The sequence below is a fragment of the Pseudonaja textilis genome, chromosome Z (genome assembly GCF_049901715.1).
Source record: "Pseudonaja textilis isolate UNSWEBS1 chromosome Z, rPseTex1.2, whole genome shotgun sequence".
NCBI lineage: Eukaryota > Metazoa > Chordata > Lepidosauria > Squamata > Elapidae > Pseudonaja > Pseudonaja textilis.
Genome location: NC_142008.1, coordinates 24,041,205 through 24,061,588, shown reverse-complemented (window position 1 = coordinate 24,061,588; position 20,384 = coordinate 24,041,205). Strand labels below are relative to the sequence as shown.

Genomic DNA, 20,384 nt, shown 5'->3' with positions numbered 1-20,384 from the left:
ACAACTGAAGTGGACCCCAGAATTTCTGTTGTATTATCAATGATGGTTGTAAGTCAAGGCACCCATTTGACCAAACCATTCATATTTTGTGGCAGTTGTTAAGAGAATGCCATGGTCATTAAGCAAACACAATGATCTTTAAGCAAACCCATTTTGCACAATGTACATTTTTGTTTGCCCAAAACTGGAAGTAAACACTAGTTTTTGTAAATTATGGTCACATGACTATGGGATGTTATAAATGACCTTAAAATGTGGGCCAGTTGCCAAATGCCTGAACTCACATGACTGGATGGATGGAAGAATTGTCAGAACATTCAATCTAGGTCATAAATACCATTTTGTGGATCCACCATAACTTTGAGCAATCCCTAAGTGACAGGTCATAAGTCAAGAACTCCCTATATTGCTTGTTATTACTGTCATTAAAATATTTAATAGCATATTGGTAACTATTGATAGTAAACTGAAGTGGCTGAAAAAAACATCAGTCCCAATTACATTTCAGGGATCTGTACAAGCAGGGGTGGGATTCTACCAGTTCGGACCAGTTCTATAGAACCGGTTGTTACATTCTGCACAGTTCGGAGAACTGGCAAATCGCACCACTGGCTGGCTCCTCCCCTCCCCACCCGCCCTACCCAGGAGGCTTTCCTGAGGCCCAATCAGGGGTGGTATTCAGGGGGTTGGAGAAGAGAGTAGTGGCCTGAGAGCAGAGCTTCTATTTTTCAGTGCAGACTCAGGTAGTGAAGCTGTGATTCTGCAAGCAACTCAATCTGCCTACGTTTTGCCTGATTTGGGGTAAAAGTTGCTCTTTTTTTAAAATAAAAAATTCAATCTTTACATATATATTTACAATATTTACATACAAGCCATGCCCAGCCAGTCACATGGCCACCAAGCCACACCCACAAATTAGGCCCACAGAACCAGTGGTTAAGAAATTTGAATCCCACACCTGTGTACAGGTAATCCTTACTTAATAATTGGTTGTTTAGCAACTGTTCTAAGTTATAACAGATGCTCCAAAAGACTGCTTGTAGCAACCTGCTATCATATAACTGCAACTTACAACTTTTCTGCCAGAAACTGGCATCAACTTTACCAACAAAAAGTTATATAATCAGATCAGTCACCTGATGACCTGCTTAATGACTGACCTGATTTACAACTGAACAGGCTCAAGTTCTGGACTTGAAATCTGTTCTAGGATTATGGTCATTGATAATTCAAGAAAGCTCCATTAAATATGTAAAACGATTTTGGAGGTCAGATGTGATTGGCTGTCCAATTCAACCAGAGCAAGTAATGGTACATCTTTCCCCTTGAAATGTTTTTCTCCATAATCCTGAAAGTGAAGAGAGCTTAGTTTTTGTCGTAAGTTCCTCAATCTTAAGATTGAACAAAAATAACAGAATTTCTGTGTGAAATTCCCTCATTCCTCCAGGGACTTAATTGACTTAAGTTAATTACTATACTTTAATTTTAAGTAACAGCAAGATAGATGGGTGAATAACTTGATATGACCATGCTTCCTAGCAAAACATTTCAATGGCTAATAATTCCAAGATAGTAAGTGAAATTAATAATTTTGCTTAGGATTTGTCAGTGTATCAATATAATTATACACAAATGTCATTTGAATTTAAATTCTGTTGGCGCCCATATCATATCTATTCTAGACCATGATGTACAGGGGTGGGACTCAATTTTTTTAACAACCAGTTCTGTGGGTGTGGCTTAGTTGGTGGGCGTGGCTTGGTGGTCATGTGACTGGGTGGACATGGCTTGGTGGTCATGTTACTGGCTGGGCGTGGCCAACTCAACATCACTCACATCGAGGCATGCATCTCCTCGCCTGGCCTCTCATGACTGTGGGGATGCTGCAACAGTCATAAGTATGAAAAATGGTCATAAGTCACTTTTTTCAATGGTCATTCCACACCAGCAAAGTACCAGCAAAAGAGGGGGAAAAAAACTCCAGAGACATTTCTGAGACAGGAAGTCTAGTCCTGCCAAGAATGTAATAAGAGTTAACAGAGAGACAGTTTCTGTAAGCAACACCAGAATGTTTCCTTCCTGCCTTCCTTACAGGATTAGGCCAGTAATTTCTTCCAACAACCAGTTCTCTGAACTGCTTAGAATGTTAACAATCGGTTCTAGCGAATAGGTGCGAACTTGTAGAATCCCACCCCTGAGTCTGCATGTCTATTTGAATAAAAAGTATATTGTTTATTTCCCGCATTTCTCTCTCTCCATGCATCTTTTAAGTTTATTTCCTCTATCATTCGAAAGAAGGATTTTGGTAATGTCTTTCTAATTTTCTTTGTTGTTTTCTGTGTTTTGTAGTCCAATTTGTCATTAATTATTCTATTAAAATCTCCCATTATACAAATATTAACATAGTCCAGTTCAATTATTTTCATATGTAATTTCCTGTAAAATTCTTCTTGGTTGTCATTTGGAGCATAGATTGCTATTAAAAGTATTTTTACATTATTGTCCATTATCTCCACCATCAAGATCCTTCCATCATCATCTGTATAGATTTGTTCTGCAGGGATTGTATCTCTAATATATAAAGCCACTCCTCTCTTTTTACATTGTGTCAATGCTGTAAATAATTTCCCTAATTTTTGGTGTTTCAATAAGTGTTCATGTTGTTTTTTAATATGTACTTCTTGTAAGCAGATTATATCAAATTTTAATTTCTCTAATTTATGAAATACTTTTCTTCTTTTAGTAGCTAAATGGAGTCCATTTATATTAATTGTAATCAATTTTCTCTCATCCATTTTAGACTTTATAAGAAGGATTTGTTGCTCTAGTAGATCTTGGTCCTCCTTGCTCTCTGGGTACACCACCTACAGTTCCTTCTTTTTCAATTGTTGTTATACACTCCTCTTGGAATTCAATTAGCTACTCTTTTTTTCTTATATCTTCCTATATATTCTAGATAGAATAACTCAATTCAATTGTGTCAATTCTGTGTCTTTGTTCCTGCCAGGTGAACATGAGACCTTCTAGTATCAACCATCTGTAGTTTACTCCTCTCTTAAGTAACTCTTTAGTCAGAAATATCTATTCTCTTCTCATCTCTCTCACTCTTCTCAGTACTTGCTTCAGTACCACAATTTCTTTATCTTTATACTTTAACATTTTCTATCTTGCCTCCTGCAGTATCTGTGTTTTAATAGTTTTCTTAGTGAATCTAATATGAACTTCTCTTGGTAATTTATTTCTCATTGTGTATCTTATATAGACATGGAACACTTCGTCCATTCCATCCATCATCTTTTCTTTAGTTATCTCTAATGCTTCCACCAGGATTTCTGTCATTATTTTAGCAAGGTTTTCGCCCTTTTCTTCTTCTATATTTTGGAATCTAAGATAAAATTCTGACCTGTTGATTTCCCATCCTAATGATCTGCTCTTGTCTCTTTAAACTTCACTCAATCGAGTACCAATATCTCCAATTTTCTTATATCTTTGTACATCTTGTTCTTCAATTTTCTTAAATCTATCCTCATATTTCATCATCATCTGTTGGATATTCTCAACTTTCTCATCTGTCTTTTCAGTTCTTTGCTCAATATTTTCCATTTTCTTTTCAATATTGTCTGCTTTTGCTTGTATCTTTTGGATTCTTTGCATAATCATCTGGAGTGTGACTTCCTTTTTTTCCTCCTGTTGCAACATTGTCTGTATTGATTGCTGTCCTCCAGATGGTGAAGAGAAAGAAATTGGTATTGAGGAGGCTGAGGCTGCTGTCTTTCTACTCATCTTGTAGTGCTTGATAAAAAGAGAAAAAGAAGAAGAAACAAGAGCAGACAACTGCCACCCAAATAAAAATTAAAAATAAAAAGGGAAGGAGGAAAATCTCCAGGCACTTGTATACCTTAATCCAATTGGTTCCAATTATGTATAAAAAAGAAAAAAATACAAAGAGAAGAAAGGGTAGAGAATTAAAAAAAATAAAAAAGACATTTAAAAAATAGAAATCTATGTATTTCCCTTGATAAAAAAAGTAAAACAAAAGAAGAAGAGGGAGGAAAAAATATGCTTTAATTCCTGAGCCAAAAGGCTGAAGTCCAAACACAAAAATCCAGCTGGAGGGGAAGTTTTAAAAAAAGAGTATAACAAACAGTTCTGCCAGAAAGCAAACCACTGCCACTAAAGGCTCTTTAATGAATCAAAACAGAATTTCCAGTTCTCTTTTCAAGGTCATTTCAATCTTCTTTCTTTCAATTTCAACTCCAGACTCCAACTATCAATAGTTTCGCAGAGGAGCACCCATATAAACAATCTACCATGCTCATCCCACTATCTTTTCAGTAAAAAGCTCAGAGTCCTTGAATGTAACTCCAATGTATAAACAAACAAAAAAGAAAACAATGTATCCAAACCTCTAGATGGCAGTGTTACTTATTTCCCTTCACTTTCACTTCCCCTCATATATCCAAAGCCAGGAATAGATAAAAAAAAAAGTAAAGTCGTTAAAGTAAAAGAAAAAAAGTAGACCCCAAATGAAAAAACTAAAACGAAAAAATATTCCTAATCAAAAGAGACTTTCAAAGAGGTTATTTAAAAAATGAAAAATTAGAGAAAAAGACCAGTCCAGTTTAAAGTTGAGAAGCTTTTACCAAATTCCAGGTTCCAATAAAAAGGAAAAAAATCTTCAATTTAATTTAAGCTTAATCTCGCTGCTTAACCTCTTTTACCTTCACTTTTAATTAGACTTGAAGTCTTTTAGGGTGTTCTCTCCCCAAAAATAGTAAGTAGAAATTTATCTCACCAAACTGACACACTTTCTTTCCAGCTTTTCTTCCCTTCCGGAGCTGTCCCAGCTTCAGCAGCTTGAATGGCTGCCTCTCTGCCACCTGAAAAAAAGGGCTTCTCCTGGATCTACCAGGGACTTTGTGGTGTCCCTGGGATCGACAGGATGTGCCCTTCTCTGTCACCATCACTACGGGATGGTTTAGGTCCAGCAGCGGAGATATTGGTGGTGATCTTGGAGCTTCAGGATCGCACATCGTACCGTCTCAGTGAAGAGAGCTTAGTTTTTGTCGTAAGTTCCTCAACCTTGTGATCGAACAAAAATAACAGAATTTCTGTATGAAATTCCCTCATTCCTCCAGGGACTTAATTAACTTTAATTTTAAGTAACAGCAAGATAGATGGGTGAATGACTTGATATGACCATGCTTCCTAGCAAAACATTTCAATGGCTAATAATTCCAAGATAGTAAGTGAAATTAATAATTTTGCTTAGGATTTGCCAGTGTATCAATATAATTATACACAAATGTCATCTGAATTTAAATTCTTTTACTGAGCAATTGTGTGGACTGTGAACTATGTGGCATTGCTCTGAAATCTAGCAGCCCATGAAGTCTTTAAAAGCAGAACATTTGAGTCATACAATTTGAAAGTATGTGGAACTTCTGTTCAGAAAATTACCAAAAGCTGAAGTGAAAAACTGGTTTATTTTTTACCTCTATTCCAAAACTTAAATATAGTGTTTTTCACCTAATGCCTTCTGGTAGCTTTAGGCCTCCTATCTTGGCTGTTCCCTTGCTTTAACTATCCTGCTACCACTCATTATTTTGTCTACTTGATTAGCCAAATCACCCAATTTCTCAGTCTCACTGCTTTGCTGCTGTCTACATCAAATATCGATTAGATTTTAGACATTTGACTGTTGCTCCATCTATTTTACATTATCACCTCCCCACCATAATGCTCATATTTTCCACTTTGGGTTGTTGTAGAAATGAGGCCAGTCAACCAATAATCCACTCAAATGTTCCCACTGGCTTTAGTGATACAGGATTGGCTTCCGCAACATGGATTTTTGACCATGAATTCCTGACCTATTTCCAGGAAGTACCTAGTACTTCCTTGGTCCCTTCTGCCACGATCATACTTACTAAGGCGCTGTGACATTTTTAGCTCATTCCATATGAGCTAAAGGAGCAATAGGACTAGATAAACAAATTGTCAGAGTCACTTGCTTGAGTTGGGCAGTTATAGAAATTAAGTAAAGGATAAATTGATTGATTGACTTTGGTGTTACCACAACAGATCTAACTGGATTACATTAATGTAATACCATTTTCTTGGAGTTAGTTGATTAGTTTAACAGACCCTTTTGGGTGGTTTCATGACATATTATTTCTCTGATAAGTTCAGTAGAAATGATACCATTAAATGTTTCTCAAGACCCCCCAAAAGCTTCCCATCCCTGCTATTTTATATTTTAGAGGAGACTATTTTATCTATTATTAACCCAGGCACACAGCCATGTCCATTCAACATGTGAAGGTTAATGGATTAGGTTGATATTTTGTGTCCTCATATTCAGAAGTTATTGCTGAAGAGGCATCTAAAGGGCTCCAGACAGATGCCAAGTTAGCTATACCAGTCTTCAGTTCTAGCAGGCCTTTATGAGCATTTAGTTACTAGAATCTAGTAGTCTTATATGGTTACTTAAATACTGTATATGCTATCACAATATTACTATTAGAATATGAAGATTGTTAAAGATTGTTAGATTCTGGGAAATTCTAAGCAGATCCTCTGTAGCCAAGTCTTCATGAATTCAGTCTTATTATATATAACAATTGGTTCAGTAACACTATAATTTATTTTCCAACATAAGATCTCACATTCTTCTTTTGTCTAGAGCAGGGACTGGGGAATTCTTGAAATCCACATATCTCACTCAGTTAGTGAGGCTGACAAACATTATTCTTGAGAATCCAAAACTCTATTTTAGGACTCAAGAAAATTAATATGTATCTCAATATTATATTTATGAAAATGAATGACTATAATTACTGTATTGTGTTATAAAAATGTCTCTCTCATATGTATACACTGCTATCTCTTCCAGATTCAGTATTAATCAGGGAATTTTTTGCTTACCCTCCTAAGATATAACCATGCTTGCTCTCTAAGATAATCTATTCTATATTTCCAACACCTACCTACCCTCTGTTTCTATCAATAGTGTGTAGATTGTATTAATTTGTTGAAATTCTGGACTTTGCTAGGACAAACAATTACTTTCTGGAGGCACTTTCAATTCTGTGTTTACAGTTTATCAAACACCAAGAATGATTCCAAGAACAGTATTTGCTAAAAGTGTGACTACTCCAATAACAATTTTGAAAACATCACTGTTAATACCCTGATGTGTAACATCCAGTTATACAGTATTTTCACTGAGAATCCCAAAGTAATTTATACCAAGTAATCCAACAAGAGTGGAAATATGGATGCTGCTATGAAAGAGGGGTAGTTTCTAAATTTGATGGATAAATACCAAAAGAACAACTCGAAATGTCATAAGATATGTGCATTTAAGGAAAGTTCTACTTGCATTAGATCAGAAACAATATAAAGAAAACCAGTTTCCTTATTTGTGTTTTTGAGTAGTTAGGCATACAATCTCACGTAAGGGTTTTTTGTGCTTACAAAGCAAACCTCAGACTTTAAATTCAATCCAGGGAATGTCCTGCTTTTTCTGCTTGAATAGATTTTAAAAAAAGTTGTATCTTGAAAAGACTGATACCATTCAATCCATTGTAATAATCTTAATAAAAAAATGAAAGATGATTTTGCATTGGTAATTTCAGATAGCTCTCTGAAGTACAGTTACATGAAATCAATCTTCATTTCCTCTTAATAGCATGTGAAGTTTATATATGTAAACAAATAATTGTGAATTTACATGGATCAGGACTGTCCTGCCGATATTCCTTAATGTGGAACATTCAGCAAAGAAATATAGTAAAAACCAAATCAGTAATGGAAATACCTAATTGTTCTTAATTTTTCAAACAACTAAAATTGAATTTTGTAATCTAGTTAATTATTTTGGGGTAACAAAGGAATTCTAATGATGAGATAGATCTTGTCCCAAAAGATGTTGAATGGAGGGAGGGATTTGCAAGTTACACTTTGTTCTGACAGACAATGAGCTTATCAAGGGATCCTAGCACAAAATGAATGAGAGAGCAGACTTAGGGATGAATCAAAACTTCAATTAAGACAATTCATACCTAGATGTTTATTAATTGCTAGTGAAATAGTTTGCAGTTTCACATCATGTTACAGTTGTCTTTCATTTATTTGTAAATAATGAAACACAGTTCTGTTAAAAACTGTAAGCCTGATTCTTGAATACTTGAGGGCTTTCTTGCATTAACTATTGGTTTGAGGTTATGCCACTGTAGTATTACTGAGCTGAATCAATTCACAATGGAGAAATTAGCTAAAATTCTACATGCCAGTTCAAGGAAGCATTCAAAGCTATAGTGGCTAAATTGATACAACCAATTACTGAGCATAAGTGTTTTGTATGCTGACAAACATATTGAATACTCCATATTTCAAAAAGAAAAATACCAAGCTCTGATACTATTTTTACAGATTCCCTTTAAACATCACAAGAATCCAAAAGAACATGAAAATGTTCCATGGCAAAACAATCCAGAAACCCCAAACAAATGCTTATTTACATATATATAATACATATAATAATAATTTATAATATATATGATAAATTATGCAGTTCAGTTTTTACACGAGGAGAAATAAAGATGAACAAGAAATTGATTTTTTTTCCATGGATTTTTATTTTATTTTATTGGCATTCTAGAGAGAACTACAACACTGAAACTATCTGACAACTGAAATCAGCGGTCACAAGCTTTGGGAATGTACAGATTTGTGTTCAACTTCTCTTTTTCAATTAAATTAGGGGATTTTTCTGCCGATTTTGAAATTTTAAAATCAGTTATGTAAATACATTACACTTTTCAGGCTTGATTTTTTTTGTTTATGTGCAATTTGAAAGTGACATAGGGTCTGTGTGCAATTTGAAAGTGACTTTATTTCACCCTTTTCCAAACCTCCTTATGTTTGGAAAATATACTTTCTTAGAGTGAACACCAGGTTGGGAAAAACTGAAGTAATCCAACTAGCAGTAGTTTCAGTATACTGTTTAAATCCTGTATTTGGGGATCCTTTTAGAGGAAAAATTAGCCTAACCTAATGTTTATTCTATCAATGAATTATATCCCTTTTAATTTTGTATTCATTCAATTATCCTTAAGTACCATTTTCAATAAACTATTCCAAAAATCTCAGCCCATCTGAATAAATTATTATACATGGTTCAATTTAATATATATTAAAAATTTGGAAGATTGAAAATTTGAAACAATGTTAGAAAGCAATATAACAATGATGGAGTTAACTGAAGCACTTAAGAAGCAAAAAAATGGAAAGGCACCAGGCCCAGGTGGGCTTTCAGCAGAATTTTATAAATCACTACAAGAATCGTTAAACCTTCCATTGCTAGAAGTTATGAAATTATGTTAAAGAAGAAGATACCCAAATCATAGTTAGAAGCTTATATTACACTTGTCCCAAAAGAGGAGGCCGATCCATTACAAATCAAAAATTTGGAAGATTGAATTACTTATCTTTAGTATCTCTGTTCTCAGAGTAAATGTTTATTAATTTTTCTTATTTGTTCTTCTGTTAAAAGCTATGTTAAGGTTGTTGACAATTTCAGTCCAGCAAGTTTCAGAACTTTATCTGGAGTACCAGAAGGTTATAGATTAGCAACTGGTGAAAGAACAGGAAATACAGAGCAGGAATACATGGGAAGCTTTCACAATGGAGGGAAGTGAGATTCTTCACAAGGATATGCAATAAAACCTGTGCTACTTATTCATATTGATAATATGCATTAGCTTGCAAATAGGACACACTGAAATATTTTTAACTCAGTGCTCTGTAAATCCTTCTCTCTAAACCAGGCTAATAGGCAACAAAACAGCAATTAGGATTCTATAATAATAAGAATTACATGAATATCAAATAAAAAAATGCTGAAGGATCATAATCAAAATGAAGAAAGCAACAGTTCCTAATCTCAATTGGTACTTATATATTCTAATGATATTTGTTAAGTATATATTGATAAAGGTACATGTAACAAGGCCATGTTTTTAAAAATGCAATGCATTCAAATTTAAAGCGGTTGGAATTAAATAGACTTTACCTCCTAAACGTAAGTAGATTTAGGATTGTGCATTAATAAAACATAGCTGTTGTAAGAACAGTTGAGTGGATTTGTCTCTGCAAATTGAGCAGAAAACTGATTAAATATGGAAGTTTCTATTTTAATCAAAATCAAGGCAAATCTTGGCTCCCTATGTGTTTCGCTACTAGAAAGTAAAAGAATCTGCTTCCTGTATTTAGCCTTCTAACTATACCTAAAATGTAGGTTGCTGTAGCTCTAGAAATGGTTTGAAAAATATATAAACATACCTGTAATTCTCTTAATGCCCCATTTAAAAATGAAGCAAATATGTAAATATCCAAAACTATACACCATAACTTAAGAAAGAATCCAAAATAATGAAGAAGTTGCTGCTTAGTGAAGTATTTTTAGAAGCAATTCTCAATTCAGAAGAATATTTGCCAGAGAAATTAAAAATCAACTAGTTTCATTAACTATATTCATTCATGTACGACTCTACTACTGAATCAGGTAATAAATTTCAGGACTATATTCATACAGCTGAACTTAAGCTATGAGTAATTAAATTATTTCATTCCTTAATCAAAGTTGATCTTGGACGCATTTCTCTCCATGAAATTGACAGTTGAAATTGCTCTGTACCCAATAAGACTATGAGAACAATAGTCCAACAAAGACCATAAAAAGAGTTTCTTTTACAAACACACACAGTCAAGGAAAGCGGCAATGATGGCAACCTTTTAACAAGACTTTAATAAATGTAGTGTTTTCATTATTCCAGTTTAGAAATATCATTCATTCACATCCAAAGTGTCCCACTCAGCAGGTTACATAAAACTAGCATGGAAATGTAAGTCATATCATTTAAACAGTAAAGATAAAACAGTTCTGTTTCATGGTTCCATAAATTTAGCAGCTTGCCACCTCTTGTTTTGAAACCATTACTGATAAGCATAATACATTTTCTGAATGAAGAGTGTCTGAAGTTCTAGCCTACTTTGGTAGATAGTCATTTCATAGCATCCACAGGCTACAGGAAGGCAGAAAACAACACAACTGCATTCATTGTATTACTAATGAAAACCAAGCATTTCAGGTTCAATAACATATCCACAACCTGTAAATATTTGACATACAGTATATGGGTTAAAGCAAACATACTTATAAAATCCATGAACATAGTCCATGTATGACCATGGCTCACAATTAATAAAACAGTAATGTAAATTTAAACATGTTTTATATTCACATGATCACTATAGTAATTCAGAACAGCCACTAACACAAACATATTATATGTACATTACATATATGCCACAACAATTTGCTGAACTGGATCTTTACAAACTCAACAGCTTCAGCAGACATAAATAACCTTGTACCAATGTTTAGGCATTTTAAAGGAATTAAATATTCTAAATATTTTAATTCCCTTTCCAAAGATAAACCAATAATCTTAAAAGTCAGTGCAAATAGAATCATCATACTTCTTCACCAAAGGAGATTCTTATTAAGCCAAGGATAACCCATGTTTAAGATATTAAAGAAATAAACTCATAACTTTGTAAACTGCCTTCCACAGAGGTTAGAGTAGATTAGGAATCCAAAGTCCTATACCCTATAGTAATGCCTTCTGTGATGATGGAGGCTGTTGTGGTGGTTGGTTTCCTGGAGGCTGGGGAAGAGTTGAGGTGACTAAATTATAACTTGGCATCTGGGATAGAGTTGCAGAATTCTGATAAGAAGTAGCCTCAGTAGCTGCAGGGTTTGGGCTGTAGACTGCAGCTTGGCTGGAGTAAGTGTTTCCTGGAACAGAACTAACCATCGTGCTAGAAATAGAGATAGGAAGGGAAAGAAAGTAAACAAAAGGATACAAAACAAAGTTCACAAAAGTAATCAAATTCTTCTATAATCCTATAAACATATAAACACAATAAATTTGAGCTTCTTTTCCAACCTCAGTGAACAAATAGTTAAGAAAAAATACTTGAAATAGAAATATGAAAGCATTTACTCAAATCTTTCCAGTCAAGTCTTTTAAACCAGTTTCTCCAGGGAACACAAAAATGTTTCAACAGTTATTGATTTACATGGATGATCTCTTAACTGTACTGTACCTATTTAGGCTGGGAAAAACTAGTACATTTGTCTTTTGATATTCTTCTATTTTCTAAACTGCTGTCTTGCTGTAACTTCTTTCGCTGCTTTTATGCTTGAAATATAATACAGAAAACAGGTAACAGATAATCAGACTTGGAAGGGACCTTGTAGGTCATCTAGTCCTACCTCCCGCCCAAGTGGGAGACCCTACACCATTTCTGACAAATGGCAGTCCAACCTCTCCTTGAAAGTCTCAAGTGATGGTGCTCCCACAACTTCTGAGGGCAAGCTGTTTCATTGGTTGATTGTTCTACAATTTAAGAGAATCCAAACTGACCTCTCAGAAAGCTAGTTAAGTTATGTGACATAATTTATTGATATTCAGTAAGAATTATTACTAAATACCATTGGAAGACATATCAAGTTTTCATGGATCTTATTCACATACTATTCTATAAAATCCATTCTATTTTTTAGTCCTGGAAAAGCTTCCCAAGATATGATAACCTGCAATTTAACTTCAGAAAAGCACCTTTATCAAAGGACAAAGAAAAGAAAAAGTCACTTGGAAATCTAAGAAGATACATATTATTTCTAAGGTGCCTGAAGTCTTTTGACTACCATGAACGGGAATGTTATAGCTTTTCCTCCCAAAATAGTATTTCAAACCATTTTAAAAATCTATTATTAAATTAACACGGAAAATAAGACTCATTCCTGACTAATCCTAAGCAATAAAACTAATTTATGGAATTCTATTACAATTATGTTTTTATTCTGACTTTATCCATGTTTTTTAAAATGAAGAACAAATCAAATACATTAAAAAAGATTTTTGAGAAAAATAATTGAACACAGTTTGACGCTGAATGTTTCTTGTCACTTTCCACCTTAAGACTTTCTAGTTTAGTTTAAATTAAAATTTAGATATTTTAATTTTTTTTCAATTACTTTGTGTAAGATGCCTGGACTGGCTGGCTAGCTAACCCAGGACTTGCTACTGGAGGAACTGTGCCTTGATTAAGAGATGGAAGTTGATCTGATGGAAGGCTGTAGCCTTGCACATGACTCATCTGTGTATTTCCTCCTACCAAATAAGCATTGCTTTGAGGCTGTCCTTGATAAACCTAAAAAACATCAAATAGGAAAAAACAAATCACAACAATAAGCCAATTCATTTCCAATTTATGCTTATTAATTTAACCCTCCTCCCAAACAAAAGACTGTAATAATATTTACTTGCACCTTAAGCAAAATACAGGCTCACTAACATCTTTTCATAATCTATTATATAACAGTACATTAAAGTATTTCCTCACATCCAAGAATATGAGTAGACCCCATCTCTCAAAAATTATTAAACTTGAAGTCATTTCTCTCCATGTGGACTCAATTACAATGCTGATCAGTGTACACCTGAAGGACTAAGTTAAGGATAGACTATGGAAAAAATCTCTAGGTAGTCACTACAAATCAACACCAACTGGATGAATCCATCCATCAAGCAATCATTTATTTCCAAGATTAATGTAACTTACTATGAATTTTGGTTCTATATAGTAGAACTTGGGTATAATAAATTTGACCATAACTCTGGACAGATGATATAGTCTCATTATTTTTTGTTATGATATAATTTCACATTAATACTCTCCCCATAATTTTCAAAAAGTGTACAATACAAGCCTCTCACATTCTGAATAGCATTGAATATTTATGATTAATGTATCTTAACAAGTTTATAATGATATGGCTCAAAATGGGACAATATCTCTACAGGTTTTTAAAACATTTAGGTGCATTACCTGAGAGTTAGACACATTAGACTGAGTTATATAGTATTGAGGGTTTTGTAGTTTTGAATACATGGAGTACATTGGATCTTCATTCATCAACTTAGTATATAATGAGAGGGCTTCCATCACTTTTACATTGAGTTCCGAAAGTTCTGAGTGCTTCCTAAATAAAAAAAATAAAAAAAATTTTTTTTAAATAAAACATCGCATCATGATTTGTTAACAGCTTATCAGTTAATAAGAAATAAAAATCATTCCACTGCAAGTCAAAAGTAGGAGCACAAAGCTATAGTAATAAACTTTTACAGGACAAGCCTCTTGCTTCCTAAGTCCCTTTTTACGACCCTGTAATCTCTTAATTCGGATAGAACTGAGCATTTACTAGCCGGATGTACTTCCTGAAGCCACACATCACTTCCTAACAGCAAACAAAAACCTTCCAACCCTTTTAAAGAAGTAAAGAATTGCAAGGAAATAGTCACAGGATAAAAATACCTTAAAAAAATAAAGTTGACCATCAAAAAAAGTAGTGAATGTGTGCCCTGAATCTCAAGTAGCCAACTCTATGTCTAGTCAAATGGGAAAATGGAAACAATAATGGCTACTATTAAAAAGGCTAAATGACATTAACACACACCATTTTTAAAAATCTCGTGTAGAAATGTGAACTGCGGTAAAAACTCTAAAATAAGCCAACTAGTTATAAACCTGTCAAAAAAATTTCTGAAAGCCAGTGTTGCCCATGGTAAACTTTGTAGTTTTTCCTTGTCCCCCTCCAATGTTAAATCCTTGGCATAAAAAAGCTGCCAATCCCTACTGTAAGATACTAAGCTTACTGCTATTCTTACCGGTCAATATCTTCTAGCTTTTCATCAATGAGAGGTCCCATTTGATGGCACATTGCTAGAAATAGAGATATTAATATGCTTTATTTGCTCCAGCTGTTATAAACGTTAACATTGTATTACTTCCAGATTCCTTATTCTATAACATCTCAAACAAATAAACAAGTGCTGTAGATAAATGATGTTATTAGACAATAGAATTTTCACTGAATTAATAAACAAATAAAAAGATTTAAGACAGTTAAACAAAGCTAATTTTGCAGAAATGGTCGGGATAGCTTAGCTTGGCAGTTTTGGAAGAGATTTTTAGGTAGGAGGTCTGTTATGTGACATTGTTATGTAGCATTAGGAAGCTTACTTTCAAGATGGACCAGCTCTGGAAGATCTGGTTCGTCATCTGCTGGATCTGCACTTTGCAACATTTGCAACAGCTGGTCCATTTTATCCTAGAACATGACATACAAATTCTTTATTTGTAACTGCATGAGGTGTGTGCAACAATTTGAATATATTTGAAAAATATTTTTTTCTTTCCTTCAAAATGGACTCTTTTTCTTCTCTTGCCCCGAGAGTTTAATTTTATAAGTTCATTTAAGTGCAAAAAGGTTTGTCATAGAAAATCAAACCTCATTGCATCATGCAGAAATAAATATATTGTTTCTATATATGGATTATCAGGGTTTTTTGTTAAGTTAGTCGTTACTCCTGGAGGTTATAGGCTTCCAAAGATCATCCAGCTGCCTTTGTGCCAACATGGAACTAAAACTTCCAGTCTTCTAGATTCTGACCAGGCATCTTAGCCAATTATACCAACTGGTTCTCATGGATCATATCATTACATTTTCTTAAATAAAAGTAAATTATATGCCAAATAGTCGAATATTCACTTTTCAGAGAGAGCAGTACCAGTATTACCAAGCTAGTTGCAAGTATGTTTAATAAAGCAGTTGCATTTTTACACCAGATTTCTTTCAATGAAACATGTTTATGTGAACAAGGAAGTTCTACAATTTCCTTTGTAGAAAATAAATTGTATAAACTAAATCATACATTTTAATATATTCATGTAAAAAATTTAATAAGTATCACTGAGTTAAAGAAATACTGGTCAAATTAAATTTTATACAATTGTTCTGCAACAATAAATATAATTTTAATGATATTAATTGATGACTTCAACAAATCTATTAACTAGCCTAAAATAAAAGTAACATTATGCCTGAAAATATTTATTTATTTATTTATTTACTTACTTTATTTATTTATTAAATATGAATGCCGCCCACTCACTCTCAGTTACTCTGGGCAACGTACAAAAATATAAAGAATTCACAATACTATGAATAATTACCAATTATACTATCATTAATAAAAATAGAATATTTCAACATATATAAGCTATTTCAGAAATCTTTTAAGAAACAATAGAATAGAAACCTGATGGCTACCAGTAGTCGTTAACTATAGCAACAACACCACCTAGTGATTAAAAAACAAATAAAATGGAGTAGTGAAATGCACGAATATAATGTGGCACACATCCATTAAATTCTTCTAAATCGTGCATTTTCCAAATCTTTTGGTATAAAATATAAATAGTGTAATGAAACAAGAAACTGAACTTTAAAATATTTAAATCAACTTATGTAATATTTATGAAAATGCATATTTATTTACTTATTTGTTTATATGCTACCCATTTCACTATCAAAACAATTCTAGGTAACTTATAGTACAATAAAAATATAAATAAAAGAACAATTGACTTTTGATAAATATTTGACTTGTTTGCCACTCCAAAAATAATCTATATATAGGAATAGGCAGTGGACCATAGAAGTAATAATTGAGTATGAGCCAATGGATTGGGTAAAATATTAAATCTTTGCACTCAAACAAGGAAAGATTCAGGGAAGTAGTACCTCCCATTATTCAGGCATGTCTCTTTTCTGCCTCTATGTGAGTTGTTTTAAGCATCACATTGAGCCAAGAAATCCTAAAAAGAGGTGAATGAGTGAGAAGTTGAAAAGTGCTGTGCTGGTGCGAATTCTGAACCATTTCTTCAAAATAATTTTTGAAGCATACAGAACTCTAAATATTAGTTTCCATTATATTTTCTTCTCAGCAAATATGTTTATTAATGTTTCAATTAAATAGCAGTGAAGATGCTTCTAAGGGGAAACAACAGGGGAAGAATAAAAGCTATTGATACAACTTAATATGCTTAAAACAGAAAAAATTTTGGTTGTGGGGTTTTTTTTAGTACTTTCATCTATTGAGCGCACTCGGCCAATTCCGAAATCAAAACAGTACTTCATGTATTCTTTACTGATGACTGGATTTTGTACATACTTCATCAATATACATTGGTTCAGGTTCTGGTTCAATTGTTTCAACTTGAATTTCATCGCTAAACTGTACCGTTTTCTTTTCAGACTTCACTGCAGGAAAAAAAAAGAAAGAATACTAAACAAAGTGCCAAATGTTTACAATGAAAAATAACTTTACATCAGATGTTAATATAGATTCAGATTCCTACAGCATTCCAACCGTCCAGAATCTTCCCACCACCAGCCAAAATATTATTGTGACTTTTAGATCCTGCTGGCAGTTAGCTGCAAGTTAGGAAGAATAGCAATTTCAGGGGCTGAAAAGACTTTTCACAGAGGAGGAAATCAGAAGGGCAAAGAGAAATCAGTATACACCATCTCAGCTTCCACTCCAATTTGATTTGGTGAACTGAATATAATTTTCAAGTGAGCTATGTCCACATAATTGTCATCCTATCCAGCTCCATTTTATTAGTCGCCTAATCAGAATATAATGAGGTACAATATGAAATGATTTGCTAAAATAAACATATGTCTTTAGCATTCCCATAATCTTCTATGAAAGCTACTTGATCATAGAATAACGATTATAAAACCTGGCAAATACTTGTTTTGATAAACACATACAGACTTTGTGGCAATTATTCATTGCCTATAAGGTTCTTACACACTAATGCTTTCTGATTAGTTCTATAAAATTCCCAAGTACTGATGTCAAACCATTCTGTAGTACCATTATGTGTGCTAGTTCAGTTCAGCACTGCCATCATAGCTTCATTCTTCTCTGACTGCTATTTTCTAAAAGGAATAAATATGCTAGGAGATAAGACTTTCTACTCTCACATGGTTTATGAGAAATCTGTGAAGCGATTTTTCAGTAGCAAAGCTTAATGACTTAGTTAATAACAGTGAAGGCTGCCTGCAAACAATCTAGCTTCATCAGAGCAAAGGTGGGCAATGTCAGAAATGTCACAATTAAGCTTGTGTGTTTTTAATAGTGTGAGAGGGAAAGGTGCAGGGCAAAAAAATTGTTTGTACCCTGTTCCCCTTTATCTTTTAAAGTTGTCTGCCCTTCCTTTATTTGACAGTTTGGTTCTATTTTAAAGGGTTCTGAAAAGAAAGTATTGCACTAATTGCAAAAAGAAGGAATCATGAGAAAGAAAGACGCTCTGCAAAGAGCTGAAGGCAGCACTGAACTGAGCTCAGCCAAGGAAGATCCACAAGATCCTTTCCCCATAGGAACAGCTGGTCAGCAAGCTCCAGCAAGTAACCAGCATTTATCGGTATCACCAACAGCAAAAACTATAATGCTAGTAGCGTTGTAACTAGCTCTGGCAATTATGCAACACAGCAATGGAAGTGAAAAGTAGGAAGACTCAGAAATATCTTGAAAGGATATGCCTGAAGTATTCTAGAAAGATCCTGAAGCACCAGAAACTAACAAAGGATTCTGGAAAAGAGCTGGTGTGAGTTCCAATCCTCTTGAAAAAGGGGGGATAGATCCAGAAACTACACACCAATCAGAAAAGACCTAGGAAGATTCTGGAAAAGATAATCAAGCAACCAATCAGCCACCTAGAGGCAAACAAAGTCATAATCAAAGAAGCCAAAATGGGTTTGTGAGATCATGCTAGACAAATCTTATTGCTTATTGACAAAGAGACAAAATTAGTGGACCAAGAGGAATGCAGAAGGGCAAAGAGAAATCAGTATACCAATTCTGATTTGGTGAACTGAATATAATTTTCAAGTGAGCTATGAAATTCATAAAAAAAGAAATAAGGCCTCCACATAATTGTCTATCCTATCCAGCTCCATTTTATTAGTCGCCTAATCAGAATAGCTACTTGATCATAGAATAACGTATAAACCTGGCAAATACTTGTTTTGATAAACACATACAGACTTTTGGCAATTATTCATTGCCTATAAGGTTCTTACACACTAATGCTTTTCTGATTAGTTCTATAAAATTCCCAAGTACTGATGTCAAACCATTCTGTAGTACCATTATGTGTGCTAGTTCAGTTCAGCACTGCCATCATAGCTTCATTCTTCTCTGACTGCTATTTTCTAAAAGGAATAAATATGCTAGGAGATAAGACTTTCTCTCTCACATGGTTTATGAAATCTGTGAAACGATTTTTCAGTAGCAAAGCGAATGACTTAGTTAATAACAGTGAAGGCTGCCTGCAAACAATCTAGCTTCATCAGAGCAAAGGTGGGCAATGTCAGAAATGTCACAATTAAGCTTGTGTGTTTTAATAGTGTGAGAGGAAAGGTGCAGGGCAAAAAAAAATTGTTTGTACCCCTGTTCCCCCTTTATCTTTAAAGTTGCCTGCCCTTCCTTTATTTGACAGTTTGGTTCTATTTTTAAAGGGTTCTGAAAAGAAAGTATTGCACTAATTGCAAAAAAGAAGGAATCATGAGAAAGAAAGACGCTCTGCAAAGAGCTGAAGGCAACTGAACTGAGCTCAGCCAAGGGAAGATCCATAAGATCCTTTCCCCATAGGAACAGCTGGTCAGCAAGCTCCAGCAAGTAACCAGCATTTACGGTATCACCAACAGCAAAAACTATAATGCTAGTAGCGTTGTAACTAGCTCTGGCAATTATGCAACACAGCAATGGGAAGTGAAAAGTAGGAAGACTCAGAAATATCTTGAAAGGATATGCCTGAAGTATTCAGAAAGATCCTGAAGCACCAGGAAACTACCAAAGGACTGGAAAAGAGCTGGTGTAGTTCCAATCCTTTAAAAAAAAGGGGGGGGGGATAGATCCAGGAAACTACACACCAATCAGCCCAACCTCAAGACCTAGGAAGATTCTGGAAAAGATAATCAAGCAACCAATCTGCAAACACCTAGAGGCAAACAAAGTCATAATCAAAAGCCAAAATGGGTTTGTCGAAAACAGATCATGCTAGACAAATCTTATTGCATTATTGACAAAGAGACAAAATTAGTGGACCAGAGGAATGCTGTAGATATAATTTACTTGGATTTCAGCAAGGCATTTGACAAAGTAGACCACAATCTACTATTTGATAAGAGAAAAATGTGGGTTCAACATCATCACCAGATGGATTCATATCTCGCTGACCAATTGCACTCAATGTGCAGTCCTCAATGAAACTGCATCTACATGGAGGAAAGAATACACTGGGGTACCCCAAAACTCTGTTTTGGACCCAGTATTCCTCAACATCTTCATCAATGATTTGGATGAGGGGATAGATGGGGATCTCCCTTGCAG

At 34.2% G+C, this 20,384-nt stretch overlaps 1 protein-coding gene across 3 annotated transcripts in view; it reads right to left on the bottom strand.

Moving 5' to 3' along the window:
- Nucleotides 1-10,794: 10,794 nt before the first annotated feature.
- Nucleotides 10,795-20,384, bottom strand: part of STAM (signal transducing adaptor molecule) — a 38,182-nt gene continuing 28,592 nt past the window's right edge. For all 3 annotated transcript variants that reach the window (XM_026716076.2, XM_026716077.2, XM_087915670.1), the window contains exons 9-14: nt 17,154-17,242; nt 15,160-15,247; nt 14,805-14,859; nt 13,966-14,119; nt 13,112-13,287; nt 10,795-11,889 (exon numbers count right to left, since the gene is read on the bottom strand). In XM_026716076.2, coding sequence (XP_026571861.1) covers nt 11,679-11,889; nt 13,112-13,287; nt 13,966-14,119; nt 14,805-14,859; nt 15,160-15,247; nt 17,154-17,242 — 773 coding nt within the window. In that variant the 3' untranslated portion in view covers nt 10,795-11,678. The remainder of the gene's footprint in view (nt 11,890-13,111; nt 13,288-13,965; nt 14,120-14,804; nt 14,860-15,159; nt 15,248-17,153; nt 17,243-20,384) is intronic.